Raw genomic sequence first — 18,314 nt, 5'->3', positions numbered from 1 at the left:
TAGTAAGGATGTGTTTATGTTATATATCACACATGCACAGTTCTATAAACCTACAGAAAGCAGGTTAATTTGTTGACATGCTGGTCAAAATCATCAAAAATTTAACAATTGGTTTGTGTTTAAGCTATTTATGATCTTACTCCAATAAAGGAAGCTGGTAAATGCATTTACATCATACAGCACAATCAGGTTTGTCTCTGTTAATCCTATTCTGCCTTTCTTTTGCTCCAGGACTAAGTTTTCTCCAGACGCAGGCCCACAGAGGATTGTTAACACCCTCCGTCTGCCATCTGGAGTTGGTGCGACTTGTATCCTAAAGACTCCCTTCAACAGCACCCTGGACCAACTGGCCCAAACGCTGAATCCTTACGCCAACAACTCTAAAACCCTGGCAGCCCGCTACTTTGACTCTATGTGCCTGGACTCCTTCACACAGGGTGTGCCTTTGTCGAATTTCGTTCCCCCTCCACCCTCTCCTGCCCCCTCAGACGACCCGGAAGCTCATTTTGAAGACGGCCTGTGGAACTACACTGCTGCTCCTCCAACTACTGTCAGAGGTCAGACTTCACAGTTTTACACTTGATTTTATTTCAGCCAAGCTCAGCACATTGTACGTTTATGGGAAAAGTGGTGCAAAATTATAAAGTTATAAAATTATTCGGCTATATTAATTTTAAAATGTCATTTATTTTTCTGATTGCAAAGCTGTGTTTTCAACAACCATATGATGTGTCATACGATGCAGGGTCATTTTAGGATTGGTTTAGTGTCTATTGCTGCTTTTTTATTAATACTTTATATATTTTGTATTGTGTTCTCGTGGGTTTCCTCCAGGTGCTTTGGTTTCCCCCACAGTAAAAAGACATGCGCTATATGTGAATTGAATAAGCTAAATTGGCCGTAGTGTATGTTTGTGAATGCTAGAGTCTATGGGTGTTCCCAGAGCTGGGTTGTGGCTGGAAGGGCATCCACTGCGTAAAACATATGCTGGATAAGTTGGTGGTTCATTCCGCTGTGGCGACCCCTGATAAATAAAGGGACTAAGTTGAAAAGAAAATGAATCAATAAATGAATGTATATTATGTATTTTCAGTTAAATTATAGAAACTTTTTAAATGATTTGTTTTATTAGTTTTTGTGTGTTTTTAATATGTCTACAGTTTCTTTTTTGTTTTTTTATTAAATTATTTTGTTCATTTCTTCAAGTTAAACTAAGTCTAAATGAAAATGATTTCCAACTAGGTTAGGTTTAAGTAAATCTAGTTTACTTTTCATTCCTTTCTTTTACATTTTTTATTCAATTTCTCGTAGCAAAACGTTTTATTTAAGTAAAACCCTGACATCAATCTTTAGAAATCATTCTTATACGCAGATTTATTGCCACAGAAATGTTTTTTATCAATGTTGCAGCTGTGATGCTTAATGTTATAATGAAAACTGTAACACATTTTCAAAAGATCAACATTTATTGAAATAGTAAAAAATGTATGTAAAACATAAGAAAATTAAGATTTCTTACTTAAAATGAATAGATTATTATTAATATGTCAAATGATTGAATATTTAAAGTTTTGTATCGATTTTTTTTTTTTTTGTTAAAACAAAACAGGCTACAAGAAAAGAGCATTTAAAAACTAACATCTACTGTATAGCTGCATCTCCCTAGATTCTAACCCTTTATCTCGGCATGCTAGTCTGGAACGCTCACCGCTTCACTAAATCAGTGGTTCTCAAACTGGGGGTTGTGACCCCTGCGAGAGTGATTTTAAAAATTGTGTAGTTTTCAGTAATTATAATGAATATTTTTCAGTATTACAAGTGAAAGCTAATATTTTCAGTTTTTTAAAAGATATTGCTAATTATAAAAAAAAGTGAATGGAACATCATAACTGTGCAGCGAATAACTCGCTAGTTATCAATACAGCACGCATCTGGATGTGAAAACCAGAACCGTCTACTTTGACGAAGCTTAAGAGCAAGACCCCATCAGACAAAAGTAGGAAACGTCAGAAATATCAGGATGAATTCATAAAGTATTTAGGACACATTCAAGCAGAATGCATCATTGCACTTGAAACGCATCGCATAGGAACAGTTTAAAACAGTTGTCATGTAAACTTGCTGCAGTAAACACAGCCCACAACTCTTGCCCGCCTTCACGCTCTTCTTATTGGCCCACTGCTCAAGAACCGAATGCGAATGGATTGGTTTATATCAGCTGTCAATCACTCAGTCAACGCCTTCTGCCTTCAGATGACAGGAGTGACAACCGCGAAAATTTAAAGCGCTGAAGATGAGAATGAAAACAACACTGAAAGTTGACACTGACAAGTCCGCTATGAAAATAACTAAAGCATTCTCTGTAAAGTCTGTGGGATGGGGTTTTCAGGTAACTGTTTGCCACATCTACACATTTTAAGCACGAGAGGTTCTGTTTAATCCTCTCTTCTATTTAATCGCCAGAAAATGTCAGCCGTGCTAGTTGGAGCTATATGTAAAATTTAACACCACTTACACTATTGAAAAAGGGCTTGCACTGACTAAGGTTAAACTAATATTGCAGCTCATGAAAAGACCGGTATTGCTAATAAAATGACTTGCAAAGTATGCAAATAATAAGGTATATGTCAAAAGCATCTGTGCAATATCAGACACCACCCGTGAGAGCACAGCACAGTTATCATTAATATTCATTCATGTCAAGCAGTGCGTGCAGGGCCGGTGAGCGGTCTGTGTATCTTTTGGTCACTCAATTATGTTATAAAAATGTATTTTCTTATGATAACGGGATTTCGTTAAGACATATTTTCCGCACGCATGCATATATATTTTTTGTTGTTAGTTTTGATTAGTGTTGATTTCAAATGCAATAAATATATTTATAAAACTTTAGTAACGGGGCTCATAATTGGTGGGTGCCACTAAATCTAGGAGCACCAGTACTACCAAGCAAAATGTTAATTTCGAGCCCTGTAATGTATAGTAAATATAGGTAAAATATTGTGAACAGCTTAAAAGAAGTTATTTTTATTGTTTGTATATGCTTTGGTAGTGGGGGGTCGCGAGTTCTTGACGATCTTACATTGGGGGTCGCTGGCTTAAAAGTTTGAGAACCACTGCAATAAATCACTTGAAACCCCAATTCTACAACGTTGGGTATAATTCCTCAATTTGCTTAACTGTTTCTTTCCTGAACATGTTCCTGAGCAATACATAAATGACCACTAGTTGTCACTGTAGAGTTGGGTTTTGAAACATTTCAAAGCTTCGACACATTCACTATGACTGTTTTAGTGTTTGAAGCTTCGCTTTGCCCACCACTACAAACAGTATCATAAGGGTAATCCAAAAGCGTAGTAATGTTAACAGGCAAAATGGTCGATTCAGGTGGCAAAACAACATCAACAATAGACAATGGTCAGAAGCACGGCAAGACTAGATGAGGGAATGCTTAGAAATTGTACAACAAACAAGACTCAGCCATGTGTGTGTCAAAATAAGGTGTATAAATAGTCGTGGTCATTAGTCCTTACAAGTCTTAGCTGTGTGTGTACAATCGTGGATGATCAGGAAATGGTGTGTGTGAGGTGCCTGATGGGAAATGTAGTGCAGTTCAGTGGCAGAATTGTAGTTCGGGTCATAATAAATGTCCTCTAGCAATCTATAAGGGCTAGATCGTTGGTGATCGTGACAAATATCATTTCTCAAAAATAATTAAAGCTATGAAATATAAAATACTGACAAAATTTTTTATAATTATTCATCTCAAATTCAGCAGCCAGTAAATATAAAATGCGAAAAAGAAACAGTGATTCATGCTGAAAGATATGTACCTTTGGAGATTTGCACCTTTTAGGGATCTGCACCTTTTGATGATATCAGAAAAGACTGAAAATAATTCCTGTGCCACACACACCTGCTGACTAATGTTATACGCAAGAAATGAATTTTCCTTGCATAATGTAGATTATTCTAAAGCATCCTGTTTGCCGACTCTGCCTTTTTTTCATGAAGCTGTGCAGTATGGATTTTTGCACTCGTTGATAAGGTTCCTGTTATCCTGCTGTGCCCCTTACAGAGATGGCGACGTCTCCCCCGACTCTGCCCTTGAGTATCCATGAGCCGGTGCGCTGTATCTGCTCTATGCAGGGCACAGGTTTTTCCTGCCCCAGTGGAGTTGGGGGTCGACCGCCTCTGATGAAGGTGGTGACCGGAGACATCCTGGTGGACATTACAGGTCGCAACGTGTCTGAATATCTCCTGTACACGTCTGATCGGCTCAGGTTACACAGGTAATATTCTGAATGGGATCATATCATGTTGAATTGAAGTTATACTGAAGTACAGGGGTTGGACAATGAAAGAGGTTTCATGGCTAAATTTGACCAGCCTGGTGGCAAATCCTAATTAGCAGTCTATAAGCACAGTTTTGCTTAAAATATTGCAATGCACACAACATTATGGGTGACATATTGGTGTCCAAAAGAGGACAAATTGTTGGTGCATGCCTCACTGGTGCATCTGTGACCAAGTCAGTTTCAGTTTCATTGTCCAACTCCTGTATGTTGCAATGCAAGTATAAAGGCCCACACGGAATCTGCATGCGCAGAAATCAGCAGATAATTGAATCTATTTTTTACTTGTGTAAATGTGTGTACATTTTTATTTATTTAGTTTTTAAATTAATTTCAGTAATAATATTGACTAATATGAAAATGTTAATTTAATTTATTTACAATACAGTTTGTAAATTAATGTTTTCTGTCTTTTAGTAGATGTATTATATGAGAGACTTGCTTTGTTTACCAAATAAGTGGATCTAGATGGATTTGCATTGTAAACATTAAATAAAAGTTAAAAAGCTATTACTTTTTATGTCACATATTAAGTTTTTTGTTTACGAAACTCCCATAGTAATTCAGAATAATCCGCAGATTTTTTTACAATATTCTCCACAGAAATAGCAAAAATTTCCCTAAATATAAGTTAGACCTGAAGTAGTAGCACTGAATTGTTAGAATTAAATAAATAGTTCACTTAAAATGTACTATTTACTCATCAAGTGTTTCCAAAGATGCATGAGTTTCACCTTCTTTTGTTAAAATTTTAAGAAAATATTTTGAAGAATGTTGGTAAGCAAACAGTTGAGGGTCCCCATTGACTTCCATAGTATTTTTTCCCACTGTAGAAGTCAGTGAGTACTAACTGTACCAACATTCTTCAAAATATCTTCTTTTGTGTTAGAAGAAAAAATTTAAAGGTTTGGAACAGTGCATGGTGAGCAAATTTTCATTTAACCCATATAATTACAGTCAAAATTATTAGTCCTCTTGTGAATTATTTTCTTGTTCAATTATTTCCCAAACTGATGTTTAACAAAGAAAGAATTTTTTCACAGTATTTCCTATAATATTTTTTCTTCCGGAGAAAGTCTTATTTGTTTTATTTCAGCTATAACAAAAAGCAGTTTTTCTTATCGTTTTGCAATTGTCTACAGAACTAACCATCATTATACTGTACAACGGTTTGCCTAGTTAACTTAACCTGCCTAGTTAACCTAATTAACATATTTAAGCCTTTAAATGTCACTTTAAGCTAAATACTAGTGTCTTGAATAATATCTAGTAAAATATTATTTGCTGCCATCATGGCAAAGATAAAATAAATAAGTTGTTAGAAATGAGTTATTAAAACTATGATATTTAGAAAAGTGTTGAAAAAAATCTTCTCTCTGTTAAACGGAAATAGGGCAAAGATATGTATGGGGGGGGGGGGTAATAATTCAGGAGGGCTAATGATATAAATATATATACATTTATTTTATTTATTTATTTATTTTTTGCTACAACACCTTTAGGACTTTTATATAAACACATTCTTTTGCATGTGAAATGCTTACTCCGAAACTGTGCTTTTGCTGCCAGGTTCAATAAAGTTATTTAATGAGCATTTTTGCAGTGCTAGCAAAGTGACGAGGTGAACCAAGTTGCTGAATATGGAATATTTCATAATATGGAGTATTATAATTGCTCATTTGTGAATGTGCTAGTGCATTCATTCTCATGACATCACTGCAAACAAACTATTTTAAAAAAAGAGTCATTCATGCATTTCAGTTTTCATAAATTGACTTTTTGATTCTCAATTGCAGGGAACAAAAGAACATTTCAGTTTTATGGTTTTTGGCTTTAGCTATGAATTACAGCATACTTCATTCTAATATACTGATTTTGTGCTCTATAAAAATGTCATATTATTAATGATGAAAACTGTGGTGATGCTTATGAGAATGCTTTTGTCTGTCCTGCAGATATGGAGGCTTTACTGTTGGAAACATTCAGAAATCTGTCCCAGCATCCTTCGGGAGAAAAACGCCACCTATGGTGCGCAAAATAGCAGTGAGGCAATCTTCACAGGCAAGTCGAATCGTCTTTAATCTTTACAGATAATGTCAGTTTAGAGCTAATATCTCTTAGATTTGAAGTGTTTGTCTTGCTCTGCAGGTGCTGTACAATAACAAAGGCTATCACAGTATGCCAACTTATCTAAATGTCCTCAACAATGCCATTCTCAGAGCCAATCTGCCCAGTAGTAAAGGAAACCCTTCTGCATACGGTGAGCATGAACTAGCTGCAGCTAACTTGCTAGGAATTACAACTTTGATTAAATTAGTTCTTTCTGTATAATTTTGCATGATTAAAGAGTCCTCTTGATTTTGGTGTCTAGTCATTTTTATTTCAGTGATTCTTTATACATTGTAGTTGTTTTCATTTAAAAAAATCAATAATCAAAAATCATGAAGTTTCTTCAGTGTGAAGCAAGTTTGGTTCATTTGGTACAATCAGTTGCACAGAAAGTTGGTTTTGTTCTTGTTAAGTGATGATTCAGTTCAGTTCAATATGAATGTGATTTCTGAAGAATGATGTACTGTAAGTGGCCGTTCACACAGAATGCGTCTTTGCATCTAAAAACGTGAGATGCAGGATTTAGATTTTTTTAATTAAAGAACCTCCTCTGCCATGTTAACATCAGGGTTCATACAGTCCTGGAAAACCAGAAAAAGTCATGGAATTTTGACAAGGCATTTTCCAACCCAAAATGTTTTGGAAATGTCATGGAAATCAGGGTATTCGTCAGTGGTGGAAAGAGTGCTGAAAAATCATACTCAAGTAAAAGTACCATTACTTGCCTAAAAATATAGTGCAAGTAGAGTAAAAGTATCTATTGTAAATATTACTCAAAATAGGAGTAAAAAGTAGCCCTTTCAAAAGTATTCAAGAGTAGTGAGTATTACTTTGTTAAATGCTGATGCGTTTACATGTAATTTGTGCATGTGTGTAAAAGTAACATTCTGTAGTCTAGTTAATAATCTAGTTATTGCCCAGCAGGCACACAACGTCATATGATGTTAATATTAGGTTTGGTTTAGGTTGTAATGTCAGGTGACCAAAAAAAACGTTTTGCCAGCGTCTATAAGGACAACGTTATTTTGATGTCCTGAAAAGACGTCAGATGACATTGATATTTGGTCGATTTTAGGTTGTCAAATACTGACATTTATTCGTCAGGTATGGCAACCTGCAGAAACCCTGGAAATAAGTTTAACAAATATCTGTGTACTTAAATTTGAGGTGATCATTTTGGGTAAATGTTTAATACAATTGTGCTGTCCATACCTTCTCTGCATGGGGTAGAATGCAACTCGCGGTTTCAGATTCGCCTCTCTTTTCACTCACTTTCACTGTAATTTGTGTTCAGAAACAATCTTTTACTACAGAGGTAAGATAGCGTGGGTGCTAAACTCTAATATGGCCTAATCTTATAAATATTGAGAAAACACAAGCCAACAGTTTTAAAGTGTTCACACAAACAGCAAGATACTTTCTAAAAACTATTTTACAGATATAAAAAAAAATAGACTCTACATAGAATGTAACATATTTTTTGAAATGCTGTAAGAATTTTCCACATGCATTTCTTCTTATTTACCACATGTACCACTTACATAGACATTACTTAAAAGTTAGATCATGGATATTTACCTGAACATTTTTGAAAAGCCATGGAAAAATCCTGGAATTGTGGTAATACAAATGTGTACAAACCCTGTAACATCAATTAAACAGTTGTCAAGCAAACACTACTGTAAACACAAGGGCGCAGCGCCTGCCCTGCCTCTGAATTCTTTTGATTGGTCCACTGCTTTGGAAATGACACTGATGAGTAGCATTAAAATTGTTTTAACTTTAACAAGGCTTATCAACATGGTGCTCATGTGCAAGAAGTGAAAAGATCAAAATACATGAGGCGTTAGGATAAGGGTTCACTAAGCATATTTAGTTGACATAGAAAAACAATGGAAAAGGAGTGCATTTGGAATGGAAATACATGTTCTGTGTGAATGGCTCCTCAGGCAGCTCTACCAAACCAATAAAGTGGAAGAAATATGACATCACCTTGTAGGCCAATTGGCTGCTAACATAAAACTGGTTCCCTCGATAAAATCCCTATAGCATTTTGCCATAGGCATTTCGAAGATTACAAATAATATGCTCTGTGTTCAAACACACTTCATTACACTTACACATTTTGTCCAACCAAATAATCCTCACATGAAAATACATCTTTTAGCACTTTTGGGTCTTAAATGAAAATGCAAGAACTGAAAAGCTACATTAGGCTATAAACGGACTACAGTGCCTTCGGGGTGCTCGCCTGTGATGTCAGCACCACCCTGCTACAGAAAACTTTTAAAGCTTATTTTTAGAAATATGGTCCATGACAAAGATTTAATCTCTCGGTTTATTATATCATAATCCTGGCTATATATTATAAACAAATACAAATATGCAAAAAACACATCTGTATAGACCGCTGTGCCTTTTGCATAGTTATTTTCGTGGGAAATACATTTGTTTTGCTCCACGGTTGTTGTAAAAATTTTAAAACACGTACTGAATGTTTTATAAATGTTCCTACATTGTATTATTATAAGACATATTTTAAAAAGTGTATTGCTCATGTGCATACAGTCCGCTTAACTTAGTAATAGACTACAGAAATGAGGTGTGAGGGACAAGTCTATATGCCTGCAAGTTCCATCATGGACAGAGAACAAAATTCAGCCCATACCACATATGCTATAAATTTTAAGGAATGTAAATATTGTAGTTATGACAGAGTTAAATGTGTTCAGATGAAGTAAAAAACGACAAAAAATCAATTGATCATGTTGAAATGACAGTTAATATGCATGTTTTTTTATACATTTATTCGCACGTTTGCATTACTGCGAGCAGGAAAGAGATAGACTGTAGCTTTATCTTCATAAAATCGATTAATTAAAATAAAGGATCAACAAATTCATCTGTCTTGATGGTCTCTACAAGTATAAATTCCAAATTAGAAAAATACTACAAACTATTTATGAAATTAACAGACAAATCCAAAAGTCCAACCCTAGCGGGCTGCATTCCAGACTAGTTCAGCTTGATGACCTATAATGTCTCAGACACACCATCTGTAGTCCCATTTAGCAACTTGATATATCAGTATATGCTATAGCAACTGTCTTTTTAAAGAAGCGTAACCGATTAAAAAAATCAAGAATTGGATGTATCCGATGTGTTTTATGTTGTAGAATAAAACGTGAAAGTATTTTGAGTTTGTGCTAGCCACGAACCTTATTTAAGCGATTTAATGAAAATCCCATAAAAAAAAAAAAACGTCCCTTTGTGACGAGGGAACCGGAACTGCTAAAATGCTAACTCGCTTCCGGGTTTTTGCACACAAATTGACGTCATAGTTCCTACACTCTATTGACAATTATTATTACTGCATAAATGGTAAACTTTGCTTAAATTTTCATATTCTTTCATGTACAGGCATCACAGTGACCAATCATCCCATGAACAGAACCAGTGCCAGTCTTTCTCTGGATTATCTGTAAGTTATGATGTCCTCTCTGTGTTTTGATCCAACCCTTGTTGCTGCTCATAGCTAATTTCTGGTTTTGTATTCGTTGTGTAGGCTCCAGGGCACTGATGTGGTTATTGCCATCTTCATCATTGTAGCCATGTCTTTTGTGCCTGCGAGCTTTGTGGTTTTCCTGGTAGCGGAAAAATCCACCAAAGCCAAACACCTGCAGTTTGTCAGCGGATGCGACCCTGTCACGTACTGGCTAGCAAACTACATATGGGACATGGTATGTTGAAGGAGAGACTGTGTGTGTGAAACTTTCCTGAGGGCTTAACTGGTTTACACACAGATTTGTTTTTCTCCTTTTTTTCTCCCTTTAGCTGAACTACCTGGTTCCAGCAACATGCTGTGTCCTAATTTTGTTTGTGTTCGACCTTCCTGCATACACGTCACCTACAAATTTCCCAGCAGTGCTCTCTCTGTTTCTGCTTTATGGGTAAGAGCTTTCATTATGAAGACTGTCTAGTGCTGACAGTAAATCAAATTGTATCTAAAAGTCTTGAAAACGTCGCAGTAAATGTGAGATTTTACTGTCTGTTTTTAGCTGGTCTATAACCCCCATCATGTATCCAGCCTCCTTCTGGTTTGAGGTGCCCAGCACAGCTTATGTTTTCCTCATAGTCATCAATCTCTTCATTGGCATCACAGCCACGGTGGCCACTTTCCTCCTCCAGCTGTTTGAGCGCGACAAGGTCAGGAAACAAGACAAACTGTTTGGCATCCAAATTTTTCTATATATAAATTTAAATAAAATAAACAATTTAATAAAATAAACAGGTTTGTGTTAAGTTGGTTTTTTAAATTAACTGTAGCTGAAACAAATTATAAGTAGTTATTATATGGTATGAAATAGGTACAAGTACAAACATCAGTTGTCTGTAAAATGGAAATGTCCTGAACATATGATTCTTTGACTTATGATAACAATGTTTTTTGTGTTCTCAGTTTGTAGTGAATGATCCACACAACATTTATTATTCTTATTTTAAAATACTTTACAGAAATATATACACACATATATATATATATATATATATATATATATATATATATATATATATATATATATATATATATATATATATATATAATTTACTTTACTTTTAGTGAAAAATAATTATTATTCTAACAACTAATTGATATTATTCCATTTATTTATGGATTATATTAATCATATTAATTCATTTTTCTTTCTGTAGGGGCTGTAAATTTTTGTTTTTGCTGTAAATAAAAACGAATTTGCATATTGGTATCATTATTATTATTTTGAATTTATTATTAATAAAAAGTGGAACTATATGGTAGAGGGATTTGGGTGCATATGCACTTTTCTGGTTGCAAATTTGCTAATTGTATTTGGCCATTTTCTGTGTGATACTTTTATTTTCAATGCTTGTCTTTATTAAATGTACTTAAAAATAGGGATGTCCTGATCAGGTTTTTCTGCCCTTGAGTCTGAGTCTGAATTATTTGATTTTAAGGATCTACCAATTCCGAAACCCGATCCGATACTTCTATAATACAAGAGCGAAGAAACAGATCCAGGATGTTCCTTATTGTTTATTTATTTCACCTTATTTTAACATTCAACATCTCTGTTAACAAACAGAGCACTTCTGTGAGGTAGCTTGAACAATCAAGTAATAAATAACATCAATTTTTCACTTTTGGACTTTAGTGTAACAGTAAATGTAAAAAAAAATCTAATATAAAACAAAGAGCTCCTCATCTTAAAATACACGGCAATCCCAAGTTTACATATCTCACAGTTTACTATGGCAATGTTGCCGTCATCAACGTTATAATACCTCCAGACTGCAGACATAGGCGCTTTCCGTTTCAAGCTGCTTCCGTGTTCTACTTTGCCGGCGTTCAACTATAGCGTCTCTGCAACAAAGTGATGTCATGCCGCAGCCATTACTGTTTCTGTGTGGTCAAGAAAGAGGCCTAACTCTGTGCCACCGCATAACTATTGATGTATTGTAAAATAATGAGAATATATATTCTGATCGGGAGGTAACGTCTGATTCCGATCAAGTCTGAAACCGCATTATCGGGCCTGATTTACGATCACGTGATCGGATCTGGACATCACTACTTATAAATGGCTTGTCCTACCTTAGTCTAAAATCTAATGTAAGTTTTTTCTTTTACATCACAGGACCTGAAGTTGGTAAACAGCTACCTGAAGTCATGTTTTCTCATCTTCCCCAACTATAACCTGGGTCACGGGCTGATGGAAATGGCCTATAATGAGTATATCAATGAATATTACGCCAAGATAGGTCTGTGTGTGGTCCATTCTCCATCTCAGGGCACTTTTCAGCACTTTCTTTGCTCTTTTCAGAGGGTTAAATGCCTTCTCTTCCTTCACCTTGCAGGCCAATTTGATAAAGTGAAGTCTCCCTTCGAATGGGACATTGTGACAAGGGGACTGGTAGCAATGACCATTGAGGGCTTCGTCGGCTTTCTCATTACAATTCTGTGCCAGTACAACTTCCTCAGGAAAGCCCAGTGAGTGTGTGCTTGTATACAGGACGTGTTTGACGGTTTGAAATGAAAATGCAGTAAAGGTCACAGCTTTGTTCTGATTGAAGGAGAGTGCCTGTCAACAGTCAGCCAGTGGAAGACGATGATGTTGATGTGGCCTGTGAAAGACGCCGAGTTCTGAGGGGAGACGCTGACAATGACATGCTGAAGATCGACAACCTTACCAAGGTCAGACACTCCATGGCATTTTATGCATTCTGAGTTATTTCAGTGTCAAAGAGTTGCAATCTCAAACTAAGCATGGCCAAAGTTTCAAAAAGTAATTTGCACATGTGACATTACAATAATACTTCTTCCTGGTTCAAACAAGTTTCAGAAAGTTTTTAATGTATGATGTCAAATAAGGCAGGATTCCTTATAAGGGCACTTATAAGGGAGGAGGAGTGCATTAGCTCCGCCCATGACACGCCTCTAGAAGCTCAGCTGTTTTCAGAGAGAATCGGAACCCTGTACTTTTCCCCTTTTTAATAAATCTAATCAAAGTAAATACTTTTATGAGATTTGAGCTATGCAATGCTACTACTCTATATTGTTACTTGCCGGCTCAAGCACACAACAAATGAAGAAGAGAATCGAACCAAATAGAATGAAAATGTCTAAAAAGATATGTATTTTAAGGATAAAGGAGGCACAAACAAAATTAAATGTCTAACATAACCATATTAGGTTCAAAATAACAACACATAAGATTAGATTACAAAATAAACAAAAATAATTGATGGGTAAAACAGTAGATCTTAAACGATCCTCCGAAGCAGTCTCCTAGAACACAGTGTTAGATCACCATATTCACGCCAGATAAATGCGATCTAGACCAGGTTGCCAGATCTTGTCAGAAAATTTCAGTTTCTCCAGGTATATGGACAACAAGTCAACAGAGTTACCAATACCCAAACCTGTTAACCAGTATTCAACTGAATTAACAGTCTCCTATTAAAATAGGAGTTGACTAAGACCAGAGGAGGAGCAGAAGCAGAAGCAGGAGATGAAGTACTGATGATAAAGAAAGAGCAGAGTTTATTTAATAATCTTATTTGCCTATGATTCAATGCTTCGTCTGACCAGGGTAAATCCAACAAGTTTTATTATACCACAAGCAACAGCAATGAAAATTTACTGCTTCACAACATTGTCCAGTGACAATACAGACATTTAAATGGAGACATTTAACAAGTGGAGACATGAAACAAGTTTGGCTTGAATCCACAGTCATAAGATTATAACAATATGGAAAAATGGAAAAATAATGAAGCAATAATTATATGAAAATAGCAATAATAAAATCAATAATAATCAAATCATTAACTAATCATCAATAAAATGATATAATCATAATTATATAAATGACTAATGATCATATGACTGAATAAAATGATTAAATAAAGTATAAACAAATTTAAAAAAGGAAAATAAAACACAACACAAATAAATAGTTGTTTTCTTGAAAACACACACAAAAGTTTGCTACAAGGATTCTCGGATCCTTAGTAAGATTCTTTAATAGTTTTGCAACTCCTTAAGTAGGACGTCAATTAGCCGCGCTTGCTCAATCTGATGGCCTATTAACAAAAGAAAGCAAAAACCCAGGAACCAGAACTAACCAATCACAAGCCTGTAACAAAGGCTGCGTCCAAAGTCACCTACTACTAAGTAGGTACTGCATTTCAATTTGAATATACTACTCAACCGTTAGAAAAGTATGTTTTATACAGTATGAATGGAACTCGAACGTACTACATCCGCCATTTTGTTATGATCACGTGACTTACCCACGTCAGTTGCATTGCTTCACTCCAATTCATGAATTCTCTCGCGGTGCATCATGAGATAGCGTAGCGTCCATCCGATGCGCTCTTCAGAATCTCGCCTTAAGTAGTAAGCCATCCAGGTGCTTCTCGCATAACGATTTTCAAATACTACTCAGCTCGCATACTGTTTTTAGCGTACTATATAGTATGGAAGTATTTTTAAATCTGTCTAATCTTTATCCGTCCTCAAAAGATCCTCAAGAGTCTTTGTCTCCTCACAGGTGTACAAGTCTCGTAAGATGGGCCGGATACTGGCGGTGGACCGCTTGTGTCTGGGGGTCCGTCCTGGCGAATGCTTTGGGCTGCTGGGAGTGAATGGGGCAGGAAAGACCACCACCTTCAAAATGTTGACAGGAGATGAGAGCACAACAGGCGGAGAAGCATTTATCCAGGAACACAGGTGCTATGCTCACACCACATCCCATCTGTTAGCAAGCTATAACTAGCTCCATTTCATATTGTATGTTTCTCAGCCGTAAATAATAACTTGACTGCTAGTTGATCATTTGGAAAAGTGGCAGGAGGTAGATTTTCAGATGAATCATCTGTTGAACTGCATCCCAATCATCACAAACACTGCAGAAGACCTATTGGAACCCACATGGAACAAAGATTCTCGCTGAAATCAGTCAAGTTTGGTGAAGGAAAAATCATGGTTTGGGGTTACATAATAGTATGGGGGCGTGCGAGAGATCTGCAGAGTGGATGGCAACATCAACAGCCTGAGGTATCAAGGCATTTGTGCCGCCCATTACATTACAAACCACAGGAAAGTGCCCCTCCTCATACTTCAGCCTTCACATCAAAGTTTCTGAAAGCAATGAAAGTCAAGGCGCTCCAGGATTGGCCAGCCCAGTCACCAGATATGAACACTATTGAGCATGTCTGGGGTAAGATGGAGGCATTGAAGATGAATCCAAAGACTCTTGATGAACTCTGAGAACTGCAAGAATGCTTTCTTTGCCATTCCAGATGACTTTATTAATAATGTTATTTGAGTCATTGCCGAGATGTATGGATGCAGTCCTCCAAGCTCATGGGAGTCATACACAACATTAATTCTTTTCCCACTGCACCATGTCTTTATCTTCTATACTGTACCTTATTTCTGTTAAGTGACAAGACTTTTGTCTAAGCAAAGTCAGAACTTACATTTTAAAGGTTGAATAAGTGCATTATCCAGGTATTTAAAGTGCACGTATTCTTTTTAGAATTTTAGTTTAAATGCACTACTTACACTATTTATACTACAAAATGGCGTAGAATATACTTTATATTTGTAATTATCCAACAGACAGAAAGACAGACATATATCCCACACTTATCCCAAAATGTATTTCTGTTTTGTCACTCCTTGAGTTATATATGCTACATTTGCAATGCTATTCTCTTTGTCTTGCAGTATCTTGCGGGAGCTGTTACGTGTGCAGCAGAGCATCGGTTACTGCCCTCAGTTTGATGCTCTGTTTGATGATCTGACGGCTCGAGAGCATCTGGAGCTTTACACGCGCCTCCGCGGCGTCCCATGGAAAGATGAGGAGCGGGTGAGCACACAGACACGCATGCTAAGCAGTGACACAGCATTCTGTTCAAGCGCTTATCAGTGATAGTCAAGTGCGGATAAAAACTCGTGAATGCTCTCCTGAAATCAGCTGGAAGAGTGCAAGAAAATCTATAATTAGGAACTAGCAAAAATAATTGTTCATACTTCGAGAAGTAGCAAGTGTTTATTTTTTTGCTTTCTCTCTCTATTTGTGTCCTGAAGGTGGTTCAGTGGGCTTTGGAGAAGTTGGAGTTGTCCAAGTATGCTGATAAACCTGCTGGCACCTACAGCGGAGGCAACAAACGCAAACTCTCTACAGCCATTGCTCTGATTGGATACCCATCGCTCATTTTTTTGGTTAGAGCTCCCTGTCACGCTTGACTTTTTGTGTGCTTTTGATATGACTGTTGTGTATTTGACAATTGAGGTCAAAAAAGTTTCACGTAATGCTTGCATAATGCACTGTCCGACTGCTAGCTTTCTGTGTCTCTGCACTCAGAAAACCCAATATTATAAGTTAAAAAACTTTATTTTAATAAATGGGAGCTTTAAGTAGTTTTGGGTCAAGTAATTACGTTACTTTTAAGACAATCACTTAGAAACATAATTTAAAGACAGTTTTTTATGTAATTAGTAATCCATTTGTTAATTGAAGTAACTTACCCAACACTAGCAGCATTATATTATATATTTTTTAAATCCCTGGGGTATTTCAATCTGATCTTTATCACATTTTTAGCAAGCTTCAAATTTATATAATTTAAAAAGTACAAATCTTGTAAAAAAGGACATAATAGGACTCATTTAAAGCAAAACAAAAAATAGATAAACAATTGATTGGGACTAACTGTATTTAATACTGTAAGCAGGAGTAAACGTGATCTTGTTTGTTGTTTGTCTTTATAGGATGAGCCCACCACAGGTATGGACCCAAAGGCTCGCCGTTTCTTATGGAATCTGATTCTTGACATCATCAAGACGGGTCGCTCAGTAGTGTTGACGTCACACAGGTGCAGTAACTAATATAAAGGCTATTTCGGGTTTTAAAAGCACAGACCATTTGATGCGTGACGTTCTGATGTGTTTGTTTGCAGTATGGAGGAGTGTGAAGCGCTGTGCACTAGACTGGGCATCATGGTTAACGGCAGGTTCAAGTGTCTAGGAAGCATCCAGCATCTCAAAAACAGGTTTGAAACAAATTCTCAGCCATTAAAATGTATTATTCGGGAGTTGTGCGTTTATGAATGTGTGCATTTATGAAATTTTGCAACACTGTTTATTCCAGATTCGGCGATGGATACATGATAACAGTACGCACTAAGACCACTGCTAGCGTTAAAGAAGTGATTCGGTTTTTCAACAGAAATTTTCCAGAGGCCATTTTAAAGGTGAGATTAGATGGGATTTGGTTAGATTAGATAAACATAAGGTTATTTTTTAGTCCTGTTCATTATCATTCAGTTTTTTTTAATGTAGATATGTTCAATTAATTTTAGTTTTGGTTATTTTAGTTTTAACTTTAACTAAATACAAATGAGAAACAACTTGCTTGCTCCATATCAACTATAGCTGAAATAAAACAAGCTTAAAGGTGCTGTATGTAAGTTTTTGACTGTTCTAAAGCATAAAAACACCATAATATGTTTGTTATTTTAACCCACCCACTGCCACTTTAGCCAATTATATATTACAAATGTAAACATTAGGTGAGCAGGTTACATTAGCTATGTTTCCATACAAAAATGTGAATTAACTTTATGCGCTAAACTGGATTATCGCATAAAAGATGTGCAAAAAGGCAGCGTTTCCATCCAACGAGTCTAAGTGAACAAAATTGTCACTTCCTGATTAACTGGCGCCAAATATCAACAGTAAAACCGGAATTTACTGCAGTAGGAGAAGCTGCGTGAATCTTTTCTTCATTTAATAATTGACTTGCGCCTCAGAAGGCAATCCTGACACGCAGTGAACACGCGGTGGCGTTTGCAGGTGTGAGATGCGGAGCAAAGACGATCTTGATTCAGGAGGTAATTAATAATGTAATAACACGAATACTGAAATTGTTATGGCGTTTTAGAATGACCAAAACAACTTTTCAGATGTTTTACAATGTGCTCAGCTTGCTGGTTTGTCCATTCACATTTTCACATTTTTGTCATCACATGATCTCTTATAACAAAGACTTTTTTAATGCGCATACTGTAAAATGTTCGGTAAAAGTGTTTCCATCATAGTTTATTCGCATCTTTTCTTATCGAATAACAAGTATATCCTACTCAGTTATGTGCATATGTTTTTATTTTCAAAATATGAATGCACAACTTGGCGTTTCCATCAACTGTTTTTTATGTGCATATCCAAAATGTGCAATAAAAATAGGTGGATGGAAATGTAGCTAATGTAACCCTGTGTCCTAACAACACGCTACATGACGA

At 36.2% G+C, this 18,314-nt stretch overlaps 1 protein-coding gene across 2 annotated transcripts in view; it reads left to right on the top strand.

Moving 5' to 3' along the window:
* The window catches only part of abca2 (ATP-binding cassette, sub-family A (ABC1), member 2), a 128,311-nt gene that overhangs the window by 104,184 nt on the left and 5,813 nt on the right, over positions 1-18,314 (top strand). For both annotated transcript variants that reach the window (XM_056457756.1, XM_056457755.1), the window contains exons 30-46: positions 232-557; positions 4,079-4,292; positions 6,311-6,416; positions 6,504-6,615; positions 9,885-9,945; positions 10,030-10,204; positions 10,299-10,414; positions 10,523-10,670; positions 12,140-12,263; positions 12,360-12,492; positions 12,576-12,696; positions 14,558-14,736; positions 15,739-15,880; positions 16,102-16,236; positions 16,786-16,889; positions 16,974-17,066; positions 17,165-17,267. In XM_056457756.1, the coding sequence (XP_056313731.1) occupies positions 232-557; positions 4,079-4,292; positions 6,311-6,416; positions 6,504-6,615; positions 9,885-9,945; positions 10,030-10,204; positions 10,299-10,414; positions 10,523-10,670; positions 12,140-12,263; positions 12,360-12,492; positions 12,576-12,696; positions 14,558-14,736; positions 15,739-15,880; positions 16,102-16,236; positions 16,786-16,889; positions 16,974-17,066; positions 17,165-17,267 (2,392 nt within the window). The remainder of the gene's footprint in view (positions 1-231; positions 558-4,078; positions 4,293-6,310; positions 6,417-6,503; positions 6,616-9,884; positions 9,946-10,029; positions 10,205-10,298; positions 10,415-10,522; positions 10,671-12,139; positions 12,264-12,359; positions 12,493-12,575; positions 12,697-14,557; positions 14,737-15,738; positions 15,881-16,101; positions 16,237-16,785; positions 16,890-16,973; positions 17,067-17,164; positions 17,268-18,314) is intronic.

Source organism: Danio aesculapii, chromosome 5, assembly GCF_903798145.1.
Source record: "Danio aesculapii chromosome 5, fDanAes4.1, whole genome shotgun sequence".
NCBI lineage: Eukaryota > Metazoa > Chordata > Actinopteri > Cypriniformes > Danionidae > Danio > Danio aesculapii.
The sequence above is the reverse complement of the archived record's forward strand: the minus strand, read 5'-3'. Positions and strand labels throughout refer to the sequence as shown.